At 35.3% G+C, this 23,459-nt stretch overlaps 3 protein-coding genes across 3 annotated transcripts; 1 reads left to right on the forward strand and 2 right to left on the reverse strand.

Annotated features, from left to right (window-relative positions):
- Nucleotides 1-553: 553 nt before the first annotated feature.
- On the forward strand, nucleotides 554-15,201 carry LOC113404348 (macoilin-1). The gene is made up of 15 exons (XM_064217448.1): nucleotides 554-811; nucleotides 1,696-1,837; nucleotides 3,032-3,158; nucleotides 5,239-5,399; nucleotides 5,718-5,831; nucleotides 5,975-6,148; nucleotides 6,237-6,501; nucleotides 7,072-7,191; nucleotides 10,682-10,839; nucleotides 11,021-11,127; nucleotides 11,196-11,297; nucleotides 11,559-11,697; nucleotides 11,903-12,089; nucleotides 12,191-12,382; nucleotides 12,459-15,201. The coding sequence occupies exons 1-14, from the start codon at nucleotides 735-737 to the stop codon at nucleotides 12,370-12,372; spliced, it is 2,055 nt and encodes a 684-aa protein (XP_064073518.1). The 5' UTR covers nucleotides 554-734; the 3' UTR covers nucleotides 12,373-12,382; nucleotides 12,459-15,201.
- Nucleotides 15,202-19,026: 3,825 nt separating this feature from the next.
- LOC113404350 (uncharacterized) lies at nucleotides 19,027-20,307 on the reverse strand. Its single transcript, XM_026645219.2, has 2 exons — nucleotides 19,900-20,307; nucleotides 19,027-19,659 (listed from the first exon to the last, which is right to left on the reverse strand). The coding sequence occupies exons 1-2, from the start codon at nucleotides 20,248-20,250 to the stop codon at nucleotides 19,255-19,257; spliced, it is 756 nt and encodes a 251-aa protein (XP_026501004.2). The 5' UTR covers nucleotides 20,251-20,307; the 3' UTR covers nucleotides 19,027-19,254.
- A 763-nt stretch (nucleotides 20,308-21,070) lies between these two features.
- Nucleotides 21,071-22,098, reverse strand: LOC113404351 (uncharacterized). The gene is made up of 2 exons (XM_026645220.2): nucleotides 21,661-22,098; nucleotides 21,071-21,592 (listed from the first exon to the last, which is right to left on the reverse strand). Exons 1-2 carry the CDS (start codon nucleotides 22,000-22,002, stop codon nucleotides 21,191-21,193), a joined length of 744 nt encoding a protein of 247 aa, XP_026501005.1. The 5' UTR covers nucleotides 22,003-22,098; the 3' UTR covers nucleotides 21,071-21,190.
- Between the last annotated feature and the right edge of the window lie 1,361 nt (nucleotides 22,099-23,459).

The following is a 23,459-nucleotide window of genomic DNA, read 5'->3' on the forward strand; positions in this document are numbered from 1 at the left end:
AATTCTTACCTCGTAGTTTGAGGCGATAAGTCAACGTAAAGAACTCTTCTTGACTATCTTATTCAATTTTTTATCAGTACTATATTTCATATATTGCTCTGAAAATCATTTTTTTAAATGATAAAGCTTAGTTTATGAGTAAAGTTTCAATTTTCGGTAATGAAATTTTTTTTTATATAGGTAATGAACTGTGATCAATAAGAAATACAATCACTAAACTATATTATTAAGCTTTACCTATAATGCTATATTATACAAACGAAACTAGGAAGGAGTTTTTAGTTTGTTATTCACAAGTGTGATGATTATAATATTATCTTTGCTATTCATACATAACCCCTTCCAGAATGACAACTTTTATGAATTAAAAGAACTAAAAAACATATTATTTCAAGAATTGAATTTTGAAAAAAAAACAAATTACAAATTTTATGAATGATTGCTCGCTATTATGTTTTTATGCTAACATTATACTCTCTACTCTTATACGTAACTAAATAATGTGTGCAATTTTTTATTTCAAATTTTATTGTCTAGCAACACCACTATTTTGTGAGTGAACGCAAAAAGAGCTTACCGATAATTCATCCATCTCCCTCGTAAATTCTGGACGTAGGCCGATTGACAACAAAAAGCTCTATCTTACGGAGCATTGTTTTCATAGATGTTTCGTTGTAAATAAGTGTTGTGAACGGAGAGCCTGTATTTGTGACTAACACGGTGGAGGATAAAATATGAAGAGGCGAAATGCCGAATCAGGCAAGCGGCGCCCCATAAAGCGCAACAAAATCGGCGAAGGAATGTATGCAAAGTGAGTGGAAGTGCTTTTTTATCTTATTTAAATCTTATTAAGACCCCTCAAGATTAAATATATCTTTAACTGTCGTTAATTCTGTTAAAAATCAAGTTTTGATGCCGGTGGTATAAGAACGTGTAGGCTAGGTCACCATCTGGTGATAGTCTTCTTCAGTAGTTCGACTGACGGCTCAATTTAAAAGTAAGAAATAATATTTCCCGCTCATGAAATAATATAAATAGCATGTATGCATCACGTATAAGCGATGTCGCAATTTAAACTTTATTATTAATGTCTTATTTTGCAGAATTTAAAAGGTTTAAAAGATATGTTTTTTTTAACTATTTTGAATTAAAATATCGATGGCAAAGTTATTGTACAAGATTTAACCATTTCTTTTTATAACAGTTAATTTATTTAGTAATTATTATTGTGTTAAAAATGTATCAAGAATATATTGACTCTGCTTATACTACTTAAGGTATAAAACATACCATTTTATTGATAGATTTATTAATAATAAATAATGTCTGAGAAAAAGAAATTATTTATTTCGATTAAAATACATTTTGCTTTATTTTAGAAGTATGTATCTGATAACAAACTATAATGTATGTTATTTATTGATAATTAATAATAATAATAATTTAGAAAATATAATAAAAAATAAAATTTACAATGAAATAGTTATATAGATTAGTAATTAAAGTTTTGTAGGTATTATAAGAAAGTCATAGTCAAAAACTATGCATTGTCAATATATTAATTCATTATTGTAAAAAAAGATAATATAAGTTGAAAGCTATGATATGCAACCGTTAATCCTCATTTTATCCTTTCCATTATTTGAGTACTCATTATGAAATAAAAATCATCCTAAAAATAATTTTAATTTACAGTTCTCTGTTGTATCTGAAATTTGTGATGCTGTGGGCTACAGTCATTATGGCAGACTATATGCTTGAGTTCAGATTTGAGTTTCTCTGGCCATTCTGGATGATGCTGAAATCTGTTTATGATTCATTTAAATATCACGGAGTTGTAAGTTATATTGTCTAATATTATGATATATCATTCAATACTATTTTTTCTTATTTAATTGTAAGCTTCTATTGTCATTAACTTATTTACATTTAGTAAAATTTAATAATCTATTAAGACATACAAATATATTTGATAATTATTGAAGTTAAAAGTTATCTCAAATAAATTTTATTTAATATACTTAAACTAAAATTTATATTTTAGTTTATATTGTTACTAACACCAAAAAGGTTTTAAGCTGTTCAAAGATTTGACCCAAAGATATAAGCAGGTGAAGTTAATTAACAGCTTGTAAATAAGAGAATCAGACATGTTACAGATAAAAAATATAGTGCTTAAATTTAACCACATAATATATACTCCTGTCTCAAGATAAATTACAAAATCTGAGAAATAGAAAAATAAAGACTTACTTAGTCCATTTTGATGATTTTTCTCAGGTCAGGTCAATTTTGAATTCAATTTAATTCTTAGTTTAATGGCGTCATTTTTGAAACCAGTGCTAGTTTTTAGTTGACAATTAATACATGACAGTTAATTAATGCTTCTATATTATAACTATATTGATTTAAAAAAAAAAGTTTCCATTTGAATATTTATCTAATTAGTATTGACCTAAATATTCATAATAATTGATAAATAGATTAAAATATTTAATAGCTAATAATTGAGCTAATTGTCGTTTTTGACTCCACATCTTTAAAATTTAATTATCAAATTGAATTAAAAGTATCTATTAATTTAATCGATCACAAACTAGACTAGACCAGCGTATCACTTAACACAAGATTATATAGATGATAAAAATGCATGGTGTTAATATTTTTATCTGGACATATATCAATATACTCTATAGTATATTGTTATATATATATATGTTATATATATATATATGTTGTATATACTGTATAGTTGTCTTTGGTTATCAGAATGTACATTCTATATACAATTAGTAGGTAGTTTTAAATTTTATATAATCCTGTAGAGCGTTGACTCTAATATACACATAAAAGAGATAAATTGGAAGGTTGTATTTACATACAACATTTATATATGTAAATGTTAACGTAAAACATTGTAAGTAATAAGTTTCTTATAACCTTTTAAGAACTATGAGATATAATGGATAGATAAATTATAAGAAGAATTTTATAATATGTTTCAGATTCTTAATCAGTTTTATTGTTTCAGGCGTTCTCTGTGTTTTTCATATGTATAGCCTTGATGTCCGACTTGATATGTTTCTTCTTTATACCACTACAGTACATATTCTTCGCCGCCAGTACCTATGTGTGGGTACAATATGTGTGGTACACATGTAAGTATACAATAATACATGTAGTCAAATACACACACTGACAAAAACAAGTAATGTTAATAATTCAAGTTAACGATTCCTTCTAAGAGGAAAGACGTTGTATGTTCCGATATACATAAATATTAAGGAAAGAAAATAAAAAATATTGTATAATAATGATTGCAATGATTTTACAATTGTGCTAATCGTTCGATGATTTGAAATCTTGAGGAAGTTGACTCAAGTTTGTAGTTTTTTTTTTTAAATCGCATGACTTATCTTTACCTCCAGTTTATAATATATTGTAGTCCATATATATTTTTTAAGACTCGTTTTTGAAATTTAATTAGTAGTCATCCATTCTCTCATTACAATCAGTTACTATCATTATCAATAAGTTTAAAGGATATTTAAATATCATTAGATAACAATACATTATTATAAAAAAACATACACTGATAATAAATATGTTACATCAACAATCTTAAAAAACTATAATTTATCTGTATAAGAGTTACTACCATCAGTCACTATGTTACCATTGAGAACTACTCTGAAACATTATCACAATTAACTAACCGGCCAAGTGCGAGTCGGACTCGCGCATGAAGGGTTCCGTACCATTATTATTATTGTTTATTTTTGAATTTAAAATTGTTATTTATTATTAAAGTAAACATACATTTAAGTATATTGTGAATATTTCAAGTGCCTACTTGTTCACGTGTATTGAAATCAAGCAAAAATAGGTAAAAAATGGCGTTTGTTGTATGGGAGCCTTGTGCCCGTAGTTACACTTGCTCATTCACCCTTCAAACCGGTACACAACAGTGCTGAGTACTGCTGTTTGACGGTAGAATATCTGATGAGTGGGTGGCACCTACCCAGTGCAAGCCCGCACAAAGCCCAACCACCAAGTAAAACCAATATAACATCTCATCAGTATCTTAGTCTCAATGTCTTGTCTATTATTAAATATTCGTTACTAATGTAGGAACTATTTCCGATATCTGAATAGATTTATTTTCGGTTTAGTCTGTTTATATTAGAGTCTGCATCATCGAAAGCTATTTACATTGAAATCGGTTTTTATATCGATGTGGAATGCTAGTTAACATTATTTTCTATCGACGAAAGAGATTTGTGTCGACGTATAGCAACAGAATGTATTGCATTATTCTGATTTAAAACCCGAATGAGTCGGTTTAATAAAGGATAGCACGCTTGCTATGAGATTGATTTTTGACAAAATATATCGAAACAATTCCCGAAAAGCAAAGAAGCGTTTGCAAATACATTCTGAATGTAATTATGTAATTTGTGCAAAGGGTAACACTTTTTAGCACAATTTCTTCATGTAATTTTTTGTATGATCAACTGGATGTTTTACCTGCCTTCCTATTTATTATTATAATCTAATAATATTCTTATAAAAAAAAATAATTATACATCGCAGTAGCGAATCACGATAAAAACTTCACTAACAAACGAGTAGGAATCACCGCGAGCTATTGACGTGATTCTGCTGACGCTACCGTCAGCGCGTATTATACACGGGTCCATTCCTCATAACATCTTGTTCCTTTAAATCCCATGGCTCTGGTCACAGTGAAAGTTGAAGTAGCGTATATATGGCAGCTACTTGCAGTGCCTGTCTATAGGTGTAGTCATTTATCACGTGCCTGTTAATAATATGTATTATAGACTAACGTAACGTAACATACTGTACGTTACGTCGGACGGACTGCAAAACAATATTTAAATGAAGCAATGTTGTTTTAGTTACTTTCAGTGTAATATTCACAGCAGCACACGATGTGCTGCAAAAGACTATCACTTGTACTTAAAGAATACATTTAAATAAATCAAAATATTATTAATTTCTGATACGAGTAAAAAATATAACCTTAAAAATCACTCCCGTTAGTCGACTGCATAGCGAGCGCAAGTAACACCGGTACTCAGAAACCATACAACCTATGACTCGTAGAGAAAGTCACCCTCTCGCAGCTGAGTTTCTTTCGCTGGTCTTTTGGGGTATCTTTTTCCGAAGCACCGGTAGCTAAGCGTAAGGCAAGCCTAAGCGAGCGCACCCCCGCAGTCGGCGACAAGGGCATCTGCCTGCCGACGGTGGCGCTGTGCTGCCTCGTGGTGTACGCGGAGGGCGCCGTGCGCGCGCGCGCCGGCTCGCTGGAGCTGTGGCGCCCGCTGGCCGCGCACTGCCTGGGCTACCCCGCGCTGTCGCTGGGCTTCGGCGTCAAGGTTTGTACGCTTGTAAAGCTGAAGTACCAGTCCGCGAGCCTCATAGATTAAGGCTGTCTCGCCTCTTAAGAAAGTAAACAGCTTAACTAATTTGAAGCATTCATTCAATGCACTATAAAATGCCATTCCTTCAACAATCTCTACCCATGCGGGCTCTATTTACATGAAGACTATATATATATCTTGAGTGGACTGGCTTTAATTCTCAAGATGTGCTCTAGTTCCCATGTACTAACAGGTAAAGTTAAATAAGAGCGGTCCGAAGCCCATTGTTCTCCAAAGAGTTCGGTTCATCATTCGTCTTCAATTTGCCCGCAGGCATATGTTGGGCAGCGGCTAAAATTAAGAAGACAGCGGCAAGTGCGGGCCGAGAATGAGTTTTACTTCCAGCTCCTACGGGACGCCTTGCCAGAGAGTGCGATCATAGAACAGGTATACACCGTGGACTGATTTATTCGAATAGTCTTCTCGGCCGTGACTCAGTTTCAGAATTTGAAAGTCATTAGATACTTATTACAAGAAATACTCAATGATATCGTCCAACTGTAGCTGTTGTTTAATTTTTCTTATTTTAGAATATGCAGAGTAGTAAAGAGGCGGAGTGTAAAAGCGGCGAGTTCACCCAAACGCAAGCGCAGACACAAGCGCAGACACAGAGCGACGCGCGGCACATGAACGGCTCCGTGCGGCGCCGCTGTGCGCGCGACCACAACGGCGTGTGTGTGGCCGACCACGCCTTACACGTTAAGGTGACCATTGTCGCCCCGGTGGCTACCGTTTCTATTTCATTCGACATTAGGAGATAATTCAATATTATAATTGTATACTCGCCTACAGCTCGAAAAGTTAGAGAAGCATGTAGCGCAGCAGGCACGAGACAAGGCGACGGCCGCCGCGCAAGCGAATTCACAAGCGAGCACGCAGGCGAGTACGCCAGCGAGCACGCAGGCCAGCACGCAGGCGAGCACGCAGGCCAGTGGGCAGGCGGCCGCGCAGCCGGGCTCGCAGGCGAGCCCTCAGGCGAGTACGCACCTGCTCAGCAACGGCTCGGCCAGCGGGCCCGGCGCGCCCGACGACGACGAGCGGCACGACTTGAACAAAGGTCAGCTTCACTTATGTACTCCAACAGAAGTTCCTTCCCACATTTATTTTACAGCCGGTCCTGCCCAAAGGCGGCCTGTTGCATTCAAGCAACTTTTGTTTAATCCATATGTTTTAAGTCTAGGTGCAATAAAGAACAAATAAATAAGTAGATAGTATATTCCAAAATGTACCTAGCCGATACTTTTCTGAACCCAGTGAATCAGTTAAAACGGTTCAATCCGTTTATGACCACCACCATACCATATAGTACATTATAGTAAATTTTATTGGTTATTTCTCTGTCTTCCTAATTTCACGTGACGACGTCAAATGCTTCGTCGTTTAGTTTGGTTTGATGGTTTTTAGTGTGTTTTTTAAATCAAAATGTCTGCATGGCTATTACCTCGTTTATTTTTTTTGTTATTTAAATTTTTGTTTTAATATATAATAAAAAGTTACATATTCAACGGCCATCAATAAAAATAACCCTATTTCGAATTCCCACGAGGTTGTGCAAAGTACGAAAAGCACCCGATTGAACTATAGCAGTCATCGATCGCCATTAAATATATTTATAATTGAATTCCAGGAAGTGTTAAGTCGACGAAATTGGAAAGGAAAGAGGCGAGTTCATTAAGAGAAGAGAAGAAGAGACATAAGAATAGAGAAAAGGAGAAAGATAGCAGTGATAGTCATAAGAGCACAGAAAGTGAGTGGAATTTGACAAATATTTATCCAAAGTAAAACATAATTAAGTCTTTCCAATAAGTTCATAAATATCTGTAGTCTATTCCTACCACAAGAGGAGTAAGTTACTTTGACATTGAATTGACGCGTCACCATTGGAGATCTTGAATAATCTATGGTATTATTTGACATTATGGATTCGCAAAAAAATGCCGTTTGAATTTCGGTAAATCGGTCGCTATCGGAACTTTGTAAGTAAAACTAAAGTGGATTAAAAATTGAACTGGAACATTAAACTAGAATTTGTATTATAATAATATATAAATCAAAAATTGTCTGTAAAGCATAATACAGCGGAGCTTTTAGTAAATCGCAAGAAATACGGTAATCTATAGTTTCCTTTTTCTGCTCCTTCGATTGGAATAGGGTACGACGATTTCGGTCTTTGTGTTCAATGTCAAAGGTAACTAACTAACTACGCCGGACATATAGGACACGGGTGCATTCCTTTCCCCCACTACAAATCCTACACGACCGAAGAGAGCTTAGGCGAAGGACCAACGGCCTCACGTGCTCGTACGTGCGTGCATGTACTCACGTGTGTACACGTTTTCAACTTCTAGACCGCGTGTCAACAAGGCAGTCAAACAAGGTTTGCCATTGATAAGACAGACTCAATTGTTTAGTAGCTACCTTATGTTTCGTTTGGTCCGCTAATACATTTTATACGTATACGTGTTTGGCAAGGTTGTTACTATCTCATAAAGTCGTATTGTTCCTGCCCTTTATCTCTTCGGTCCAGCCGGGAAGCCGTACCATTGGGAGTGAGTGTCTGTATTTGCTCACACATTTGTGCACTAAGCATGATATTATTATTATATTCAGATATTCATATAAAACATTATAATTGTATATATGTATTACGGTGTAATGGTGGTCAATTATGTTTATATATACAAACCTTGAGCTGTGCTGTCGCTAAAAGTATTTCCGGTATATCGCGTTGTAGTGCCACGTGACACGTGCGAGTTACGACAGAAGGCTCAAGTTTCTCGAATGCTCCATGTAGTAAGGTATTATGTGCTTGATTACATTCACGGCATCTTTTTTCTGAAACACATGCCTCCATGATGGCAATAAAGACAATTTTGGCATAATTTATATTTCGCTACAGTTTCACGTTTTAGCGGTTGCGACATGTCGATAAATTGTTTGCAATGAAAAACTCCGTGTGCATCCGATTGACAAATAGGACACTTGAAAAATTTTGCAACATTAACGAATTTTCTTGGTAGAGATTGCGAAATTGCTCGTCCGGTGTGTTGAAATAGTTGTTTATTATTATAATTATTTGATTTATGATACTTCGGTTCAAAAAATGATTGATGATTTTGACCAACGTTTCGCGTAATCGGCTTATTAAAATGCTGTTCTTGCTTACAATGTGTCGATTCCATGGTAGTAAACTTACTTTCCAAAAATTATAGAAATTCTTGTAGCTTAGGTACGTCTCTTGGGTTCTTCACGGATGCTACATATTCTTTATGAGTGTCAGAATCCAATTTCTGACACATGAGATAAATGAGAAGTGGATCCCACGAGTCTACCTCAATGCCTAGGTTTTTGATTGCATTCAGGCTTTCCGAAATGTTGTCATGGATCCTTTTGATATGACTGTATGAGGATTGCTGCGCTACAGGAATGCTGAGCATAATATTGATATGAGAATTTAAAATTAGTTTTTTGTTGTTAAACCTGTGATTTAAGATGTCCCAACAGATTGAATAGTTATCATATGATATAGGCAAATGTTGTATAAGTCTCTCTGCTTCACCCTTGACTTTAGACTTCAGGAATTGCATCTTCTGGGCACTAGAGAGTGAAGGGTTGCTATGAATCGTTTCAGTAAATAAATCCTTGAACGAATTCCATTGATGATAACTGCCGGAGAAAGTTGGTATTTCTATCTGCGGAGTAGACTGATCACGATGGGAAACTGACCACATCTTTTTATTGATAGATTTGATAGCGTCTTTGTAGGCTTTTTCGTAATTGAAGAACGCAGCTTCGTATCCTGGATCCCTACCCCCCAATTCGCCGTCTAATTCCCAATGAAGAGAGTCGATTGCAGACCAACGAGTATTTAATATACGTAACAGGTGATCGAACTCCCATTTTTCTGATACTGTGTCCAACATGATATTTGTAATTGTATGTTCGAATGTAAGTCTGTTTTGCTATATGAGCCTTGATGAGCTTGGCTAGTAGATTGCTGGCCATGTTGGCCTTTCGGCACACCTACAGGCGTTGCCGGTCTTATCAGAGGATGTCTCCTTTAGAGGTTCGTAATTTTGTATAGCAGATCTGATATTAGTGAACCTGTCCTTGACCATTTCGTATTGATTTGATGTAAAATATGAATGAGACTTATCACCCAATCCACACAATTGAATATGATTTGATTGATATTCTTGTCAGTAATTGTCTAGAGTTATTAACCGACGTTTGATATAATCAGCATTTTTGCGCTCCGTGCTGTCCTTTTTGAAGTTGCTGTATAGTTGTTCTATAGCCCCAAATGTTTGCTCTTGAGTTTGCAGTAAATCCTCCATGCTTGTCATCGTGATATAAGGATAGGAGGAGGTAAGAAAAAAATAGAAAATTATCAGAATCTTACTTGAATTCTCTCGATCGCTGCAATGACTGGGAGGTAGCTGGTGGATATGTCTGCCACGCAGCTGTTATTGATGATAAAAAATGATGTACGATTTCCTTGATAACACACACTTGTAAAACAGAGTCAAGTTTTGTCCACGTAGTCACTGAATCGCAATAAGCTCGAAGGACCAAAAAAGGGATGTACGGTCCGTACAATCTTTTAGTGATAGTTGATTGTAGAGTGGAATGAAAGTCTCTGATATTGATTGATATATTGATTGTAAGTAATTAAGAATTATATGATATAATGATATGAGCGCGCGCGGAATGATTGCTAGCCGTACACGAACTGATGAAATAATGTGAAAATGCTTATGCGACGATACATAGCACTGTACGCGCTGCCTGGCTCGTACAGTTATATAATTGGGCTAGTTATTGATAGTCCGCTTCGCTGGACATTCAATAAAAAAAGGAGCTTATAGTTATAAGTTTTTTCTTTGAAATCCTCCTGTCTAATCTACAGACGATTCCTTGTTTTTTTGTCGGTCTCATACGAATTCGTTTGTTATGTTTCACCTGATTACCGTACTATGAAAAATAATAATTACGTATATTTGTACTTGTAGATTAATAAGGATTTATTGGGAAGAATTCGTAGTGTCAACTAGTCTATTCATATATACTCCATGTCTTGCTGCGTATTGGCAATGTGCGGCATGTCCAAAGCCTCTGATGCTACCAATGTCCTTGCGCAGAGGTATACTATCACCCTCGGACGGCACATCTGCTCGTCTGCCTTCCTGCATTCATTAAAGAGAAACCATATATTTATTTATTTTTTGTAATTTCAGCAAAAGAAATATTAGTTAAAGAAAAAGAAGTAGAAAGTACAAAAGAATATGTAAAGAGTAATAAAGATAGTAATAGTCATAAAGAGAGAGAGAAGGAAAAAGAGAGGAGAGAAGAAAGGGAGAGGGACAGAGAACGCGAACTGAGGGAGAAGGAATCGGTGAGTAGCTTTCCTCTTCTCGTAGCGGGGCAGGAGAAGGCAGACGAGTAGGGGGCCGGCCGGCGAGCGGGCAGCTCTAGTTGCGTTCTCTCGCTCCGGCTCCGACGAGCCTCCAACGATATCGCTCCAGGACGAACGAACCGTCCGCCGGTCGGCGTCGACTGACATGCATCTGTCGCAGCGTTCGTGTCGCGAGCTGGCGGAGGAGCTGCGGCGCGCGCGCGCGGAGCTCGCGGCGGCGCGGGCGGCCGAGGCCGAGCTGCGGCGCCGCGCGCTGCTGCAGCACAGGTCGGCAGCCGCCCCCGCACCCCCCGCCGCGCCCCGCTGCTCTAAGTAACCATATCCCGTGTGTGCAGCGAGCGCTCGGCGATGGAGCGCCGCCTGAGCGAGGAGAGGCGCGCGCGCGCCGCGGCCGAGCACCAGCTGCTGCGGGCGCGACACACGCCGCGACCCCCCACGTAGGCTGCCTCTTATGTTATCGCTGCAGGGCGCGGGCCCCGACCCCAAGGAGTTCGCTTTTTAAAAACCGCTAGTGTCGATTCTGGGAATGTGACTGTGTTTATTCACACGCATGGGCGCTGTAATATCTCCTTTACGGTTTGATATTTTTATAGTTGCACGTCGTCGATATCTAACGAAACGAAATCTTTTGTCCACTCGATAAAATCGACGCCGACGCCTTACGTTCGGACGCGTCCCCGCGGTGTTTCCGCGTGCAGCGCCGAGTGCGAGAGCGAGTGGTGTCGCTCGCGCCGCACTGCGCAGGAGGCGGAGACGGGCGCGCTGCGACGCGAGCTGCAGAAGACGCGCGAGCGGGCCGCGCAGCTGCAGCGCGACCTGGCCTGCGCCTCGGACCAGGTACCCTCCGCTTCCGGAGCGTTCTATTGAACCGAATCGATATGCTTATATTTTGGTCGTAGAACGCGCGACCCCCTGAGGAATCACCGCTCGTCGTTTAAGAGCGAGCACGCCAGCGTGATCGTAAGCACGAGAGAGACGACATCTCGGCGCCCGTCGGCAGCGGCGCATCGTAAAAGATAAAGAGTGACAGCAGAGTGCGCAGGTGCGGACGCTGGAGACGCGCGCGTCGCGCGAGGAGAGCGGCGGCGGCGCGCGGCTGGCGGGCGCGTGCGCGGCGCTGCAGGAGCGCGCCGCGCACCTGGAGCGCTCGCTGTCCGCCGAGACGCGCGTCAAGCTGGACCTGCTGTCCGCGCTGGGGGACGCCAAGCGCCACATGCACATACAGGAGGGTACGGCGCGTGGCTTTCGAATATGTTGTCGCACGAGGTGTTACTATATTTTATATTGTTAAGGAAACTTCATCTGAGCGTTTTCACTCGTTTCGTTTCAGGTTTAATATCGAGACAAGAGAAAGAGATAGAGGAACTGAAAGCTCAAATGCTAGCCGTGATGCCGACGGAGTTCGTGACGCCGGTGAGCGGCAGCGTGTCCAAGCTGCGGCTGTCCGACGGCTCACCGCTCGACCCCAACGCGTCCGTCTACACGCCCAAGCAGCTGTGCTCCGACGCCTGAGCCGGAGGCCCTGAGCGCTCAGCCCGAAGAGCTCGGCACTGAGCGCTCGGGCCTGGGCCCTCCGCCCGAGCGACCCGCCTTCCGACCGTACCGATCTTTGTATGGCCGTTGTTGATCTCAATATTTTTTTTTCGTTTTTTAATCGAACTCGGCGTTAGTATTCCTAGTTTGTTACTTAAATAAAACTGTCCATACAAATATCATTATGGCCATCGGATACGATACGAGTGTTAGTTTTGTAACCGTCTAAGTGAAATCAGAGCGTTTATTTTTTCATCATTGAAATATTTGGATTATCTTCTGTACCTTGATGTGGCTAAGGTTGATAAAATTATTCAAATTAGATTCGCTTCAATATCAAGTACAATACACGCATAATAATAGCGCTCACCATTTGACTTCGATATTTGTTACTGTTATCAAATGACAAAGAGATCCTTTTAAAGGATACTGAGTATTAACTAAGTTTATGATTAGACTTATTTTTAGTCTACGTGTTCATCACAATTTTTTTTTTATTAAAATTGTATTTCGATTAATGTTGCGTAATTTTATCAATCAAGGACAGTTCTTCCACGCATGTAGCTGCTGCAGACGGCGTTGTTTTGGATTTATGTGATATATTGTACAAAAATGAGATTTGGTTGTCTTCTCCTTGTATAAATTTAGTATATTGACGTTTTAGTCCAATTGTCGTATTGTGCGTAGCATCCCGGTTTTAAATATAACATCTTCATATTGCAACCCTAAATTATCTTTATTCAGTGTTGCTATGTAATAAAAGTAAAGGTTTGTTTGATTAGTGTTGTGACACAAGACCGGATAACTTGAAATCGAGAGGAAATGAATCTGTCAAATATTATAATAAAATAAAATCTATTTTTGTATTTGTGTTATATTATCTGTTTAAATTATAAAACAATCGAGCTTAGTCACATAGGAAAATTTAGGGATGCTACGCTGATTTTTCTTGTTGAATATAAAATTATTTAAAAAAATAATGGCGGACACGCAAATTGATTGTTGTAAAAACCATGACATGATTGTTTGTTAATATTTTGAGTGAATTCTAAAAGGCAGTAAAATGTTCTGAACAGTATGCGTGCAACTTTAATCTATTTCGACAATCTATGCTAAAAAAATAAACAAAACATTTAATATAAACGTCAACTATCAAATAATCTACTACTGTTTGATAACTTACAATGTTACGTTCAGTTAAAGTTGCACGCATTTTATAAAAGAAAAAGTATGGACAAGAAAAGTGGAATAATTTACGGATTCTTGTAAAATTCGCGTTTGTCATTGGCACCACTACCAGTGTACTTCTTACGCGCCGGGTGTGGGTAAAGATACGATAACGTGCGAGGGGGAGGGGAATGGAGGTTCCGCCATGTTTAATCCCATTATTCATCTGCACTTTTTAAGATTTTAACGATATTGTTTATATTTTAAAAGTACTAATTTTCAATTGAAATATAAAATAAATTATTTTGTTTGCGCAACTGTTTTACAACAAACCAGTCTGGTTTATCTTTGATAACATATAGATAGTGTACGCACGCACATATTGACTCTGGTTATGGTTGAAGTTCTAATTTTCAGTGACACTTTTATTTTCATTAAGAAACGACAAGAATTACAAGAATCCGTAAAATTATTTAAGTTAAAACATGTGTTCTTACGTATAGTATTATTACGCCATATCATTTATCTGCCCAAATTTTAAATTGTACTTATGAGAAATTATTGTAAAAGTGGTTTTGATGCAAGGATTCAACATTTTTTGTCTTCGCGTCAAATCTCGTATCAACAAACGAATTATTATTGCCATCATTAAAAATAAACCAAATTATATTGATATTATATAAAAAAAATATTTGTTAATGTTGATACGTTACTTGAAGCTTTAATTCTTGGTTAGTTTAATATTAAAACAAATGCTTCCTTTATTCAGTAATCCCTTTGCTTCCATTTTTTATAAAAACTATTGCATTTATATAGTACAATGTTTTTTTTTTTACTTTAATAAGTAACTGTCAAGCGAAACTTTAATCTACGTAAATATTAATAAGCGTAAAAATTCAAGAATGGATACGACGATTCAGTGTTGCCTATTAACAAAATATAAGTTTAATTTTTAATAATATTTTTGTTGTTGTAAAACGCTATGTGATTGGAATAATTTTAAGAAAAAGTGTGTATGTAGAATGTTTTGAATAAGAACATCTATTCTTGCGTTTAAGGCGTCGACGTGAATACCTTCGTCAGTTTTCATGTCTTGTTATCTGACGCTTTTGTTTACGGAACTGTTGGTTTAAGAACAAATAAAATAAGGGAATCAGCGCACATTGGATATATCGGTCTGCAAATGTATTTTTCGAGATTATGACACTACTCTAGTCTTAATTAAGCCGGCTTACACCGTGGCGTGTCTATGTGCCATAAGTGATACAAATGTGTACACCGGCTTTAACGTTATTTATACCCTAAGTTTTTTTTTTTTAAGTTTAGTTTTTTTTTATTACATAAATGCGCACTGCCCTCGGAGTCAGATTATCGGTTTTTTTTTTAAATAGCAAAACGCCGAATCTGTTGAACCTCATGTACTTAAACTACATTTTGATGTGATTTACCCGACATTACCAAGTTTTTGAGAGCAGTACAGGCACCGTATATAACATTCATGAACTATTTGACTTGGATACGGAGACATGGAGCGGTAACAATCGGTACAAGCAAGATCTGAATTTTCACTAGTGAAACGTAAGCGATGTTTGTTTGTATTATAAACGGATGCTGTAACAGCAATAAAAAAATCAGACATGCTGTGTTTTGTTTTTCTATCCAAACTTATTTATTTAGTACTTTTTTCCCAATTTTTTGGGTAGTCACCACCTACTCATTAGATATTCTTCCATAAAGCAATACTTGGTATTGTTGTGTTCAGGTTTGAGGTGTAAGGGTATAATAATAATTATTATTGTTTTATAACTGGCCAGTGTAACTACAGGCAGAAGGGCCATAGCATCTTAGTTCCCAAGGTTGGCGCATTGACGATGTAAGGAGTGGTTAATATTTCTTATAGCGGCCATTTGTATAATTTAAACAAGAGATGTCGTCGGGCGTCCGATTCGATTGGAACGAAGTTGGTTTTGCTACGTATTAAGTATTAAGATATAATATCCACAATAGAATACATTAACGCTTGAGAATGATTAAATGACAATAAATAATCACGTGTGAATTAATGCAATAACAAAAAAAAGTTTAAATGATTAGATAAGAGAGGGATCGGTTGCCTGAGTGACGATTTCTGCCAGTTCACTCTACTAAGAGATGTCTTACAGTAGGCACTGGAAGCAAAAAGAACTCCGTTCCATAAAATTAACGTGAAGAAGGTGATAACATGTATTTTCAGAGATTCCAACCATAAGAGGAGAAAACTAAATTGACGTGATATCATTGGTCGAGTCGAGATTAGTCTATGATTTTTACTATGGAAATATTGCGTTTTGAAAGTCGACGAAAATATTATCAGAATTTTGTAATAGTGTTCTATGATAAATAAAGATATATTAATCATAAACTCTTAGTAGTGCACGATATAGCTGAGTTATTAGCAAATTGCATGGAATACGTAAATGTAAGGTTTATTTATCTTTATTCTACTTCGATTGGAATAGGCTATATGTGAGTTTATTCCACTTCGTTTGGGGAAGTCGTGTTTGTCTTTAAATTTTCAAGGTTTTTTAGGTACTTCATCATCTATCCATTTCAGATCTTTATTTTATAGCTGATGTATTTTGGTAGCTATAAAATGAACAGGAGTCAGGAATGGAGCGGTAGTATCGCCAGAAAAATAATGTTTAATTCAGTCTCTTTAAAAATATAGTCCTGTGTTTGTTGTTTTATGGTCAAAATGTACAGCCAGTTTGGAGAAATACTTAGACCATATTACATTTTTTGTTACAAGTGAATTGCACTTGCACTTACTCACAAAAAATGTAATAAGTTGAACATTTAAACATTACAAATACAATGTTATTTGATTATTTTTTTTTTAAATTTCGTACTATTTTGCAGGATTTTACGATAGGGAGAGGGTAAGGAGATAGACATTGAATACAACTAATGTTTATAATTTTATTAGTTTTTACTTTCAATAAAAACCAAATATTAACAATAAATATAATTTAAAAAAAAAACAATGTTTGAAGTCTTACCGAAAGTACGCACTGTCGTAGTTAGAAATATAGATATTTGAATCTAAAAGTATAAATCACTTCTAACTTATAAGCAACAAATTAAATATACTACATATGTGTAATAACGTTGAATAATAGGAAATTTAAAAAGATTAAAACGTTCTGAACATCCTTGTAGTGTTTTTAACAGCACTTGTACACAAAAATATATAAAAAATAAGGCTTGGTGTTATGGTCTAGTGCAAGCCCGTCTGGTAAAGTACCATCGACTCATATATTCTACCGCCCAAAAGCAAAGCTTAAGATCGTTGTGGTCCGCTTTGACGGATGAGGATGAGCCATTGCAATTACAGGCACAACTGACAATGACAATCTCAGTACTCAAAGTTTCATGGCATTGGCGATGTAACGAATAATTAAAATTTCCAATAGCCATTGGCGATGGTCGTATATTACATGAATATACAAAATGCGTAACCAATAAAATGAGTTGTTCGAGATCATAATCTTCTTTTTATAGCACTAAAAATAACACTTTTCAACCACTAGTTGAATCTGTTGATAATTACTAATGAATATATCTTCACCATTTGTTGTATTGGATGTTGTTTCACAGCTATCGTATATCGTGTCGTATACGCAGGTCAGAGATCCGAAGTGAAATCTTGAACCAGGCTTATAAATATTTATTTATTATTGTTTTTTCTGTCAAGAAATATTCAATAGTGAGAAGTTGATAGTATTTTCACTCACATTGTAAACAATAAGTACACTTGCGTTCAATAATATATCCGGATCAACTGACAAGTCTCTATTGAGACCGATTAGAAGACCTCATCGATTTTAATTAGTTTTTATATTATTACTAAATACAATCTCTAGGTTGACATCACTTACGAGCATTGCTATCTCCGTCACATATGTATATGTTTTTTTTAATACTTTAAGTGTAAGCTTGTTCTCCGGCCGGCGATAAACAAATCTGCTCCCATAGGTAAGATGTATAGATCCGCATCCTATCCCATTCCGCTGACCTGCAGTGCCACACTTTTATTCTCCACATCTGATATTCGCGTTGGCGAGGTGACCAGTTGTGTCAAATCATATGCTAATAAATCAAGAACAGATCTATCCGCATGACCGGTAGTGCGTGATCCAAGCCATTCGGCGTGGGTGGCATTAAAATCACCAAGAGTTACGATCTCTGCGGATAGGATCTGCTGCAGTACGGAATCTGTAGCTAGTTGGATGTGCTCAACCAGTCGATCGGTTTCGGCATTACTGTTATAGGACCTATGGAGGCTAGCCTAGTTCGACGGAAGATCATCGCAGTCTACACGCAGCCAGAAAGTTTTTGAGGCCGCTGAGGCGACGAGAGCACCAGGTAGAAGAGAAAAGCGACAATGAGAGTGAAAGGGGTTGCCTTATGATACCCGAATTCGGAAGGCAGCCTGGGGGGCGGGTGGTTTTTGTCTCCGGGCCTCTGACATACCGGACGGAACGTGGCTACCGCTTTATGCTAATTTTAAGTAAGAGACTGGTACTTCCTCGGGCGTGCAGGCCCATTCGGCTCTAACCAGAACGTGGCGTGGCATAACCACTGGTCAAAAAAAATGTGGAAAAAATTGTGAACAAATGTAAAATAATCTTAAGGTTTGTCAAATTAGTTTTAGAGTTTAATGCTATTGGAATCACTACCATCGTGTAGATGACCTACATTAGATCAGCAAAATTTTGTAACCACTACAAATATATAACGCATCAAAATAAAGATATCCATTATTCGCGCAAATCTCGACTTTTACTTATCTCTGCACAACAACAAGTCTTGTCACCACAATAGTGATACCGAGATTTGATAAATTTATGTTTATATGCATAAAATATTAGTATAAATTTATAACATGATCAACTACTTTCAATTTATTCAGATATGGATTACTAAAGCTATGAGATACACAAACAATATTCAGTATATGTTACATTACTATGATGATTTTTTTTGTATTAATGGTAGTTAAAAGATATATTATAGATTATAAGGAAAAAATATTGAGCTGTTTTAGCTCACCTGAAGGATATATTTTTTACTAGCTGTACCTGTGGCTTTATCTGCACGAAATATACAAAAAACAAACTTCCGGCCTCCGTTTTGCCCCTTTAGGGATGGAGTTTTGTAAAATCCAATAAATCTAATCTATAATATTTTTACATATATAATACAACTGGTCCATCTGTACATGTTTTTGTTTTAATTATTGTCTTTTTATTAATTATCTTGAGTATAATTAGTTTAACAATTTGATTCAATATGGAAGCTATGCTATCCTAGCTTGGTTCACATTTTACTGTCCAATTTAAAATCACACACACACAACATATTCCAGATCCGATAATATATTGTATTATATATTCTCTTATATATTAATTAAAGGCGGGTAATGTCCCCGGCATTGCAGTTGTGCATAGTGGTGTCCCTTTTAATCAGGTGACCCAACTTTTTTGTTATGTTACAAACATGCATTTGCCACCAGTAACATAAAAAAAAAATATGCAGCAATCCCTTTTAAAAAAATGACTAGTAATGGAACCATTTAAACCAATCCTGTAAATGTCAATCTTCTGTGTGAATGTGTGCTTAATTACAGATTTAGTATCTAAACTATTAATTAGATTAAACTGACAACCTTGCTTTACCAATTAAACTTTGTATTTCTAGCTGAAGTCTTAATGCTTTTGTTAAATCCATACTTCTCAATTGTGATGCTATGTATTTACCATATATGTCAAATTCGTCCTCCTTCCCGGAATCCATTTGAGCGTCTAAACTAAACCTCAATTCATCTGAAACATCGGTACTGAGATTGTGCAGTTTATTTTTTTTTCTCTTCTTAACTTTGTGTGGCCTATGTCTATCATTATTGATTTGGTTGTGATGATTATCTTCAGGTTCAGATTTTAAAAATAGAGTTAATTCATTATTGTTATCTGAAACAAATGGGTGTAGATCATCACTTAAGTTCTCGGTTTCATCTGCAATCCACATCTTCTGACTTTCATTATCTGTGTCTCCTGGTTCCTGGAAACGTATGACTATTTAATAATAATAACTAGTTTTAATATGATGATAATAAATTTCTTGTACTTTTGGACTTTCGATATCTTTTTTATACAACACTATACTAATACCAATATCAGCTCCAATCTGCGTGTACACTATATGTAAGTACTACCTACATCGATACACTAAAATATTTGAGAAATATTTAGTTATAAATGTGTGTCACTATCTATTTTAACATAGCCTAGTAGTACCTACCTCAAATGTGGAACTTGAATCCGTCGCTTTTTGCACTCGTAATGTACGAAATCGTTTATGCCAATAGGCAAACCATTTAATTGTCGGTTCGTAAGTATAGTGAGGTCCAGACCGGAATTTAATTTTATTTAACTCTTGAGTGTATGTCGATCTCAAGTTTTTTATTTTCCCTCTTATTTCACTTACGGTCAATGATATACCGGTTAATGTATTAAATTCAGATACAATATTTCTGTAAGCTTTTAGACGACGTTTATTTAGTTTGTAGTGTTCGTGTTCATTGTTCCAAAGATATTCATGACTGAAATACAGCTTTACAAATTCATAAGTTTCGTTTTCACTCCACCTCATTATTTTACGTTTTTGTTTTCGAATAATTTTCGATCAATAGATTTATTAAATTTCAAAACAATAGTTGTTTTGACAAATCTGTCAAAACGCTTGGATAATCTTACTCGTATTGTTAAATTCTGTTTCTTTAGTAATTAATTTAAAATACTTCAATAAAGCCAGTATTACATTTTCGTAACCCTTTTTAAGCAATAAACTAAATTAGTATCAAATAAAAATCAATAAGTACAAAATAAGTAAGAGTACTGAAAATGTTTATTCTTTTTAATATACTCCTAAATAATTTGAAAATCTGTGATAATATAAACACAAAAGTAAACACGACAAGTATGTATTAGAAAATATTTTATATCCGGGCGCCAAAGGTAAATATTTATAACAGAAATACAATTGTGATTTTATTCTAACATAATCTTATACTTTTATGAGACATCAATTTATTTGAACTTATTATTATTGGATTGATGATATATACTGCCAATCATGACTCTGGTTAGCTATGGTGACATAACATCAATAATATTTAAATTTAATATTTGATAAATTGTCTGTTTTCATTCTTGTCATTATTTTGTGTAAATAAATAATAGCACTATACATATTGGTAGATGAAGTTATTTAATAATTATTGTATTACATTATTTCTAATAAATATTTTATGTGTTAGGAATACAAAAACTTTCAATACATTCAAAACATACACTAAATAGATTTAATAGAATTTCTTAATGCTGTAATTATTAGAATCTAAATAGAGAATGTTTTAAACATTTGAAAAAATTGCAAAATTCCTTAAATTCTGTGTCACATGATTAAAGACTTATTTTAATATTAATTTAATTATTCATATGTACATTATAAGTAAGGTAACTACAAATTACATTTTATAAATAGACAAGTTTTGTTACTTTTAATACTTAATAAGTAATATGTGAGAACACTAATCACTAGTTATATCTGATATCCTGGCTTCGCTTACTAGGCTTTGTATTTCCAATTGAAGTCTAATAGCTTTTTGTAAATCCATTTTCTTCAATTGAGAAGCTATGTATTTACCATAGATGTCAAATTCATCTTCTTTTGTAGTTTCAAAATTAGAATCTTTGGAATAATCAATATGGTTTCTGTGTTTTAACTTCTTCTTTTTATTTTTTTTATTCATAAGTGGAGACAGTGGCTTCTCTTTTTTAATTGGACTTAATGAATCTTCAGTCTTCGGTGATTCATAATCATCCTCTGAATTTGAGATGAGGGGATCAGGATTTTCATCATTGTTATTATTTTGTAATTCTTGGCCAACCCATATTTGGCAGGAAGTATCAACATCTGGGGCATCTTGTGTCTGTAAAAAAAAAACTAATGTAAGATTTGAAACTAACATTATTTTATTTAAATATAGTTGTTACTGACTGTATAAGAGGCTAAATGGCGGTTTGTTGGGATGTGTTTCAAACATCGATCCATTTCTTGAAACCAGATTAAGGAAGGTTCGTAAATGGAATCAGGACTCGATTTCTGCAATATTTTGTGTACTTGTTGGACGTAAGTCGTTCTCAAGTTCTTTATTTTCATCTTAACTTCAGGGATGGTTAAAGACTTCATAGTAGAATCTTTAAATTCAGAACATATATCCGCGTATGCTTTATCTCTCTGATATTTTAATTTGTATCCCGGATGACTAGGGTTCCACAAGCAATCATGTTTTAAATACATTTTTACAAATTCAAGTGTAATTGCTTCACTCCATCGCATGTTTGTTCAATTATTATTTATTTAAAAATGAAACAGTTATTTATTGTTAAACAATAATTGATTTTTTATCCTATAGTGACGTCTGACAGCAGACTGACAGTATGACAGTAACAACTGACAACTAAGATATTATGGGTTAGGGCTGCCCGCTTTTAGAAAATGTTACTATTCTATTTTCATATACTGCTCCTCAAAATATTATAAATCAGCAGTGACATGTGAGATATTATGCCACAATTATTTTAGGTTTTTAATTTAATATTAACGGAGTACTCAGATATGAAAAATTAATATTTACTCTAGAATGATTAATAAATGAGGTAATAAGGATTTAATGTATAATATTCAATTAAGGAAATTTTGATAGTAGCACTAGCGACTACTGCCAGTGCTGCCTATATAATTATAATTTCTTATAATTCGTACTTTAGTGATATGAGCATGAATCTTTGATTTATCCTTACAAAGTCAGAACAAGCACCTATAGCCTATTCCAATGGAAGTAGGAAAAAAGATAAACATACCTTGGATTTACTTATTTCATGCGATTTGCTATTAACTTAGCTATGTTGTACACCACTAAGAGTTTATGATTAATATATCTTTATTTATAATACAATACTTGCATCTTACCAATTATTTCCACTTTAATTTTACTTTCAAAATTACGATAACAGTTTCGCCAACGTTAAAAACGCCATTTTACGCAAATCCATACTGAATAACATTGATTAATCAAGCTCTCGACCAATTATATCGCGTCAATTTGCTGTCAAAGTTATTTATTTGGATTAAGAGGAAACTCTTATGGTTGGAATAGAGTATAGTAAGTTTTCAAATATATATAACATATTCATATAATTAATTATCAATGCATTTGTTTTGTTACCTTTATCCAATTTTAACATTATAAAAATTATAAACATTTTAAAAATGAAATAAAAAATATTTTGTTATTGGTATCAAATGTAAAAAAGGAAAACTCAGATCAGAAAGTCCCGCTCTTCACAGCGTACTAATTTGTACCTAAACATTTTTTCAATAGTATGAATATATTCAAATTAAAAACAAGAAAAAATAACATAACTAATAATTGCAAGAAACAATAGTAATTTCTTATTTTATGTAAGGAAATCATTTATTGAATAATATCTCGATCCTTAACTCAATTACATAACAAAATATTCTTTCGAACTACTTTTTCAACGTAATCTCGGAAAAGTATGAGGAAGATGAGTTCTATGGTCGACGAAGTTTTATTGTGTTCGTCGAAACCCACAACTTCGGGGATCTGATATATTACGGGGTTATCAATGGCGCTCTAGCGTACCTTGTAATAAAAGAATAACAATCCTGAAAAAAAAAAAATCGATATTTTTACTTACTATTTTTGGTATTTAAAACACATGTATCTTAACCGATGTAAAACCGGTTCAAAACGTAGTCAAGCTCCTTTA

This window comes from Vanessa tameamea, chromosome 17, assembly GCF_037043105.1.
Source record: "Vanessa tameamea isolate UH-Manoa-2023 chromosome 17, ilVanTame1 primary haplotype, whole genome shotgun sequence".
Classification (NCBI taxonomy): domain Eukaryota; kingdom Metazoa; phylum Arthropoda; class Insecta; order Lepidoptera; family Nymphalidae; genus Vanessa; species Vanessa tameamea.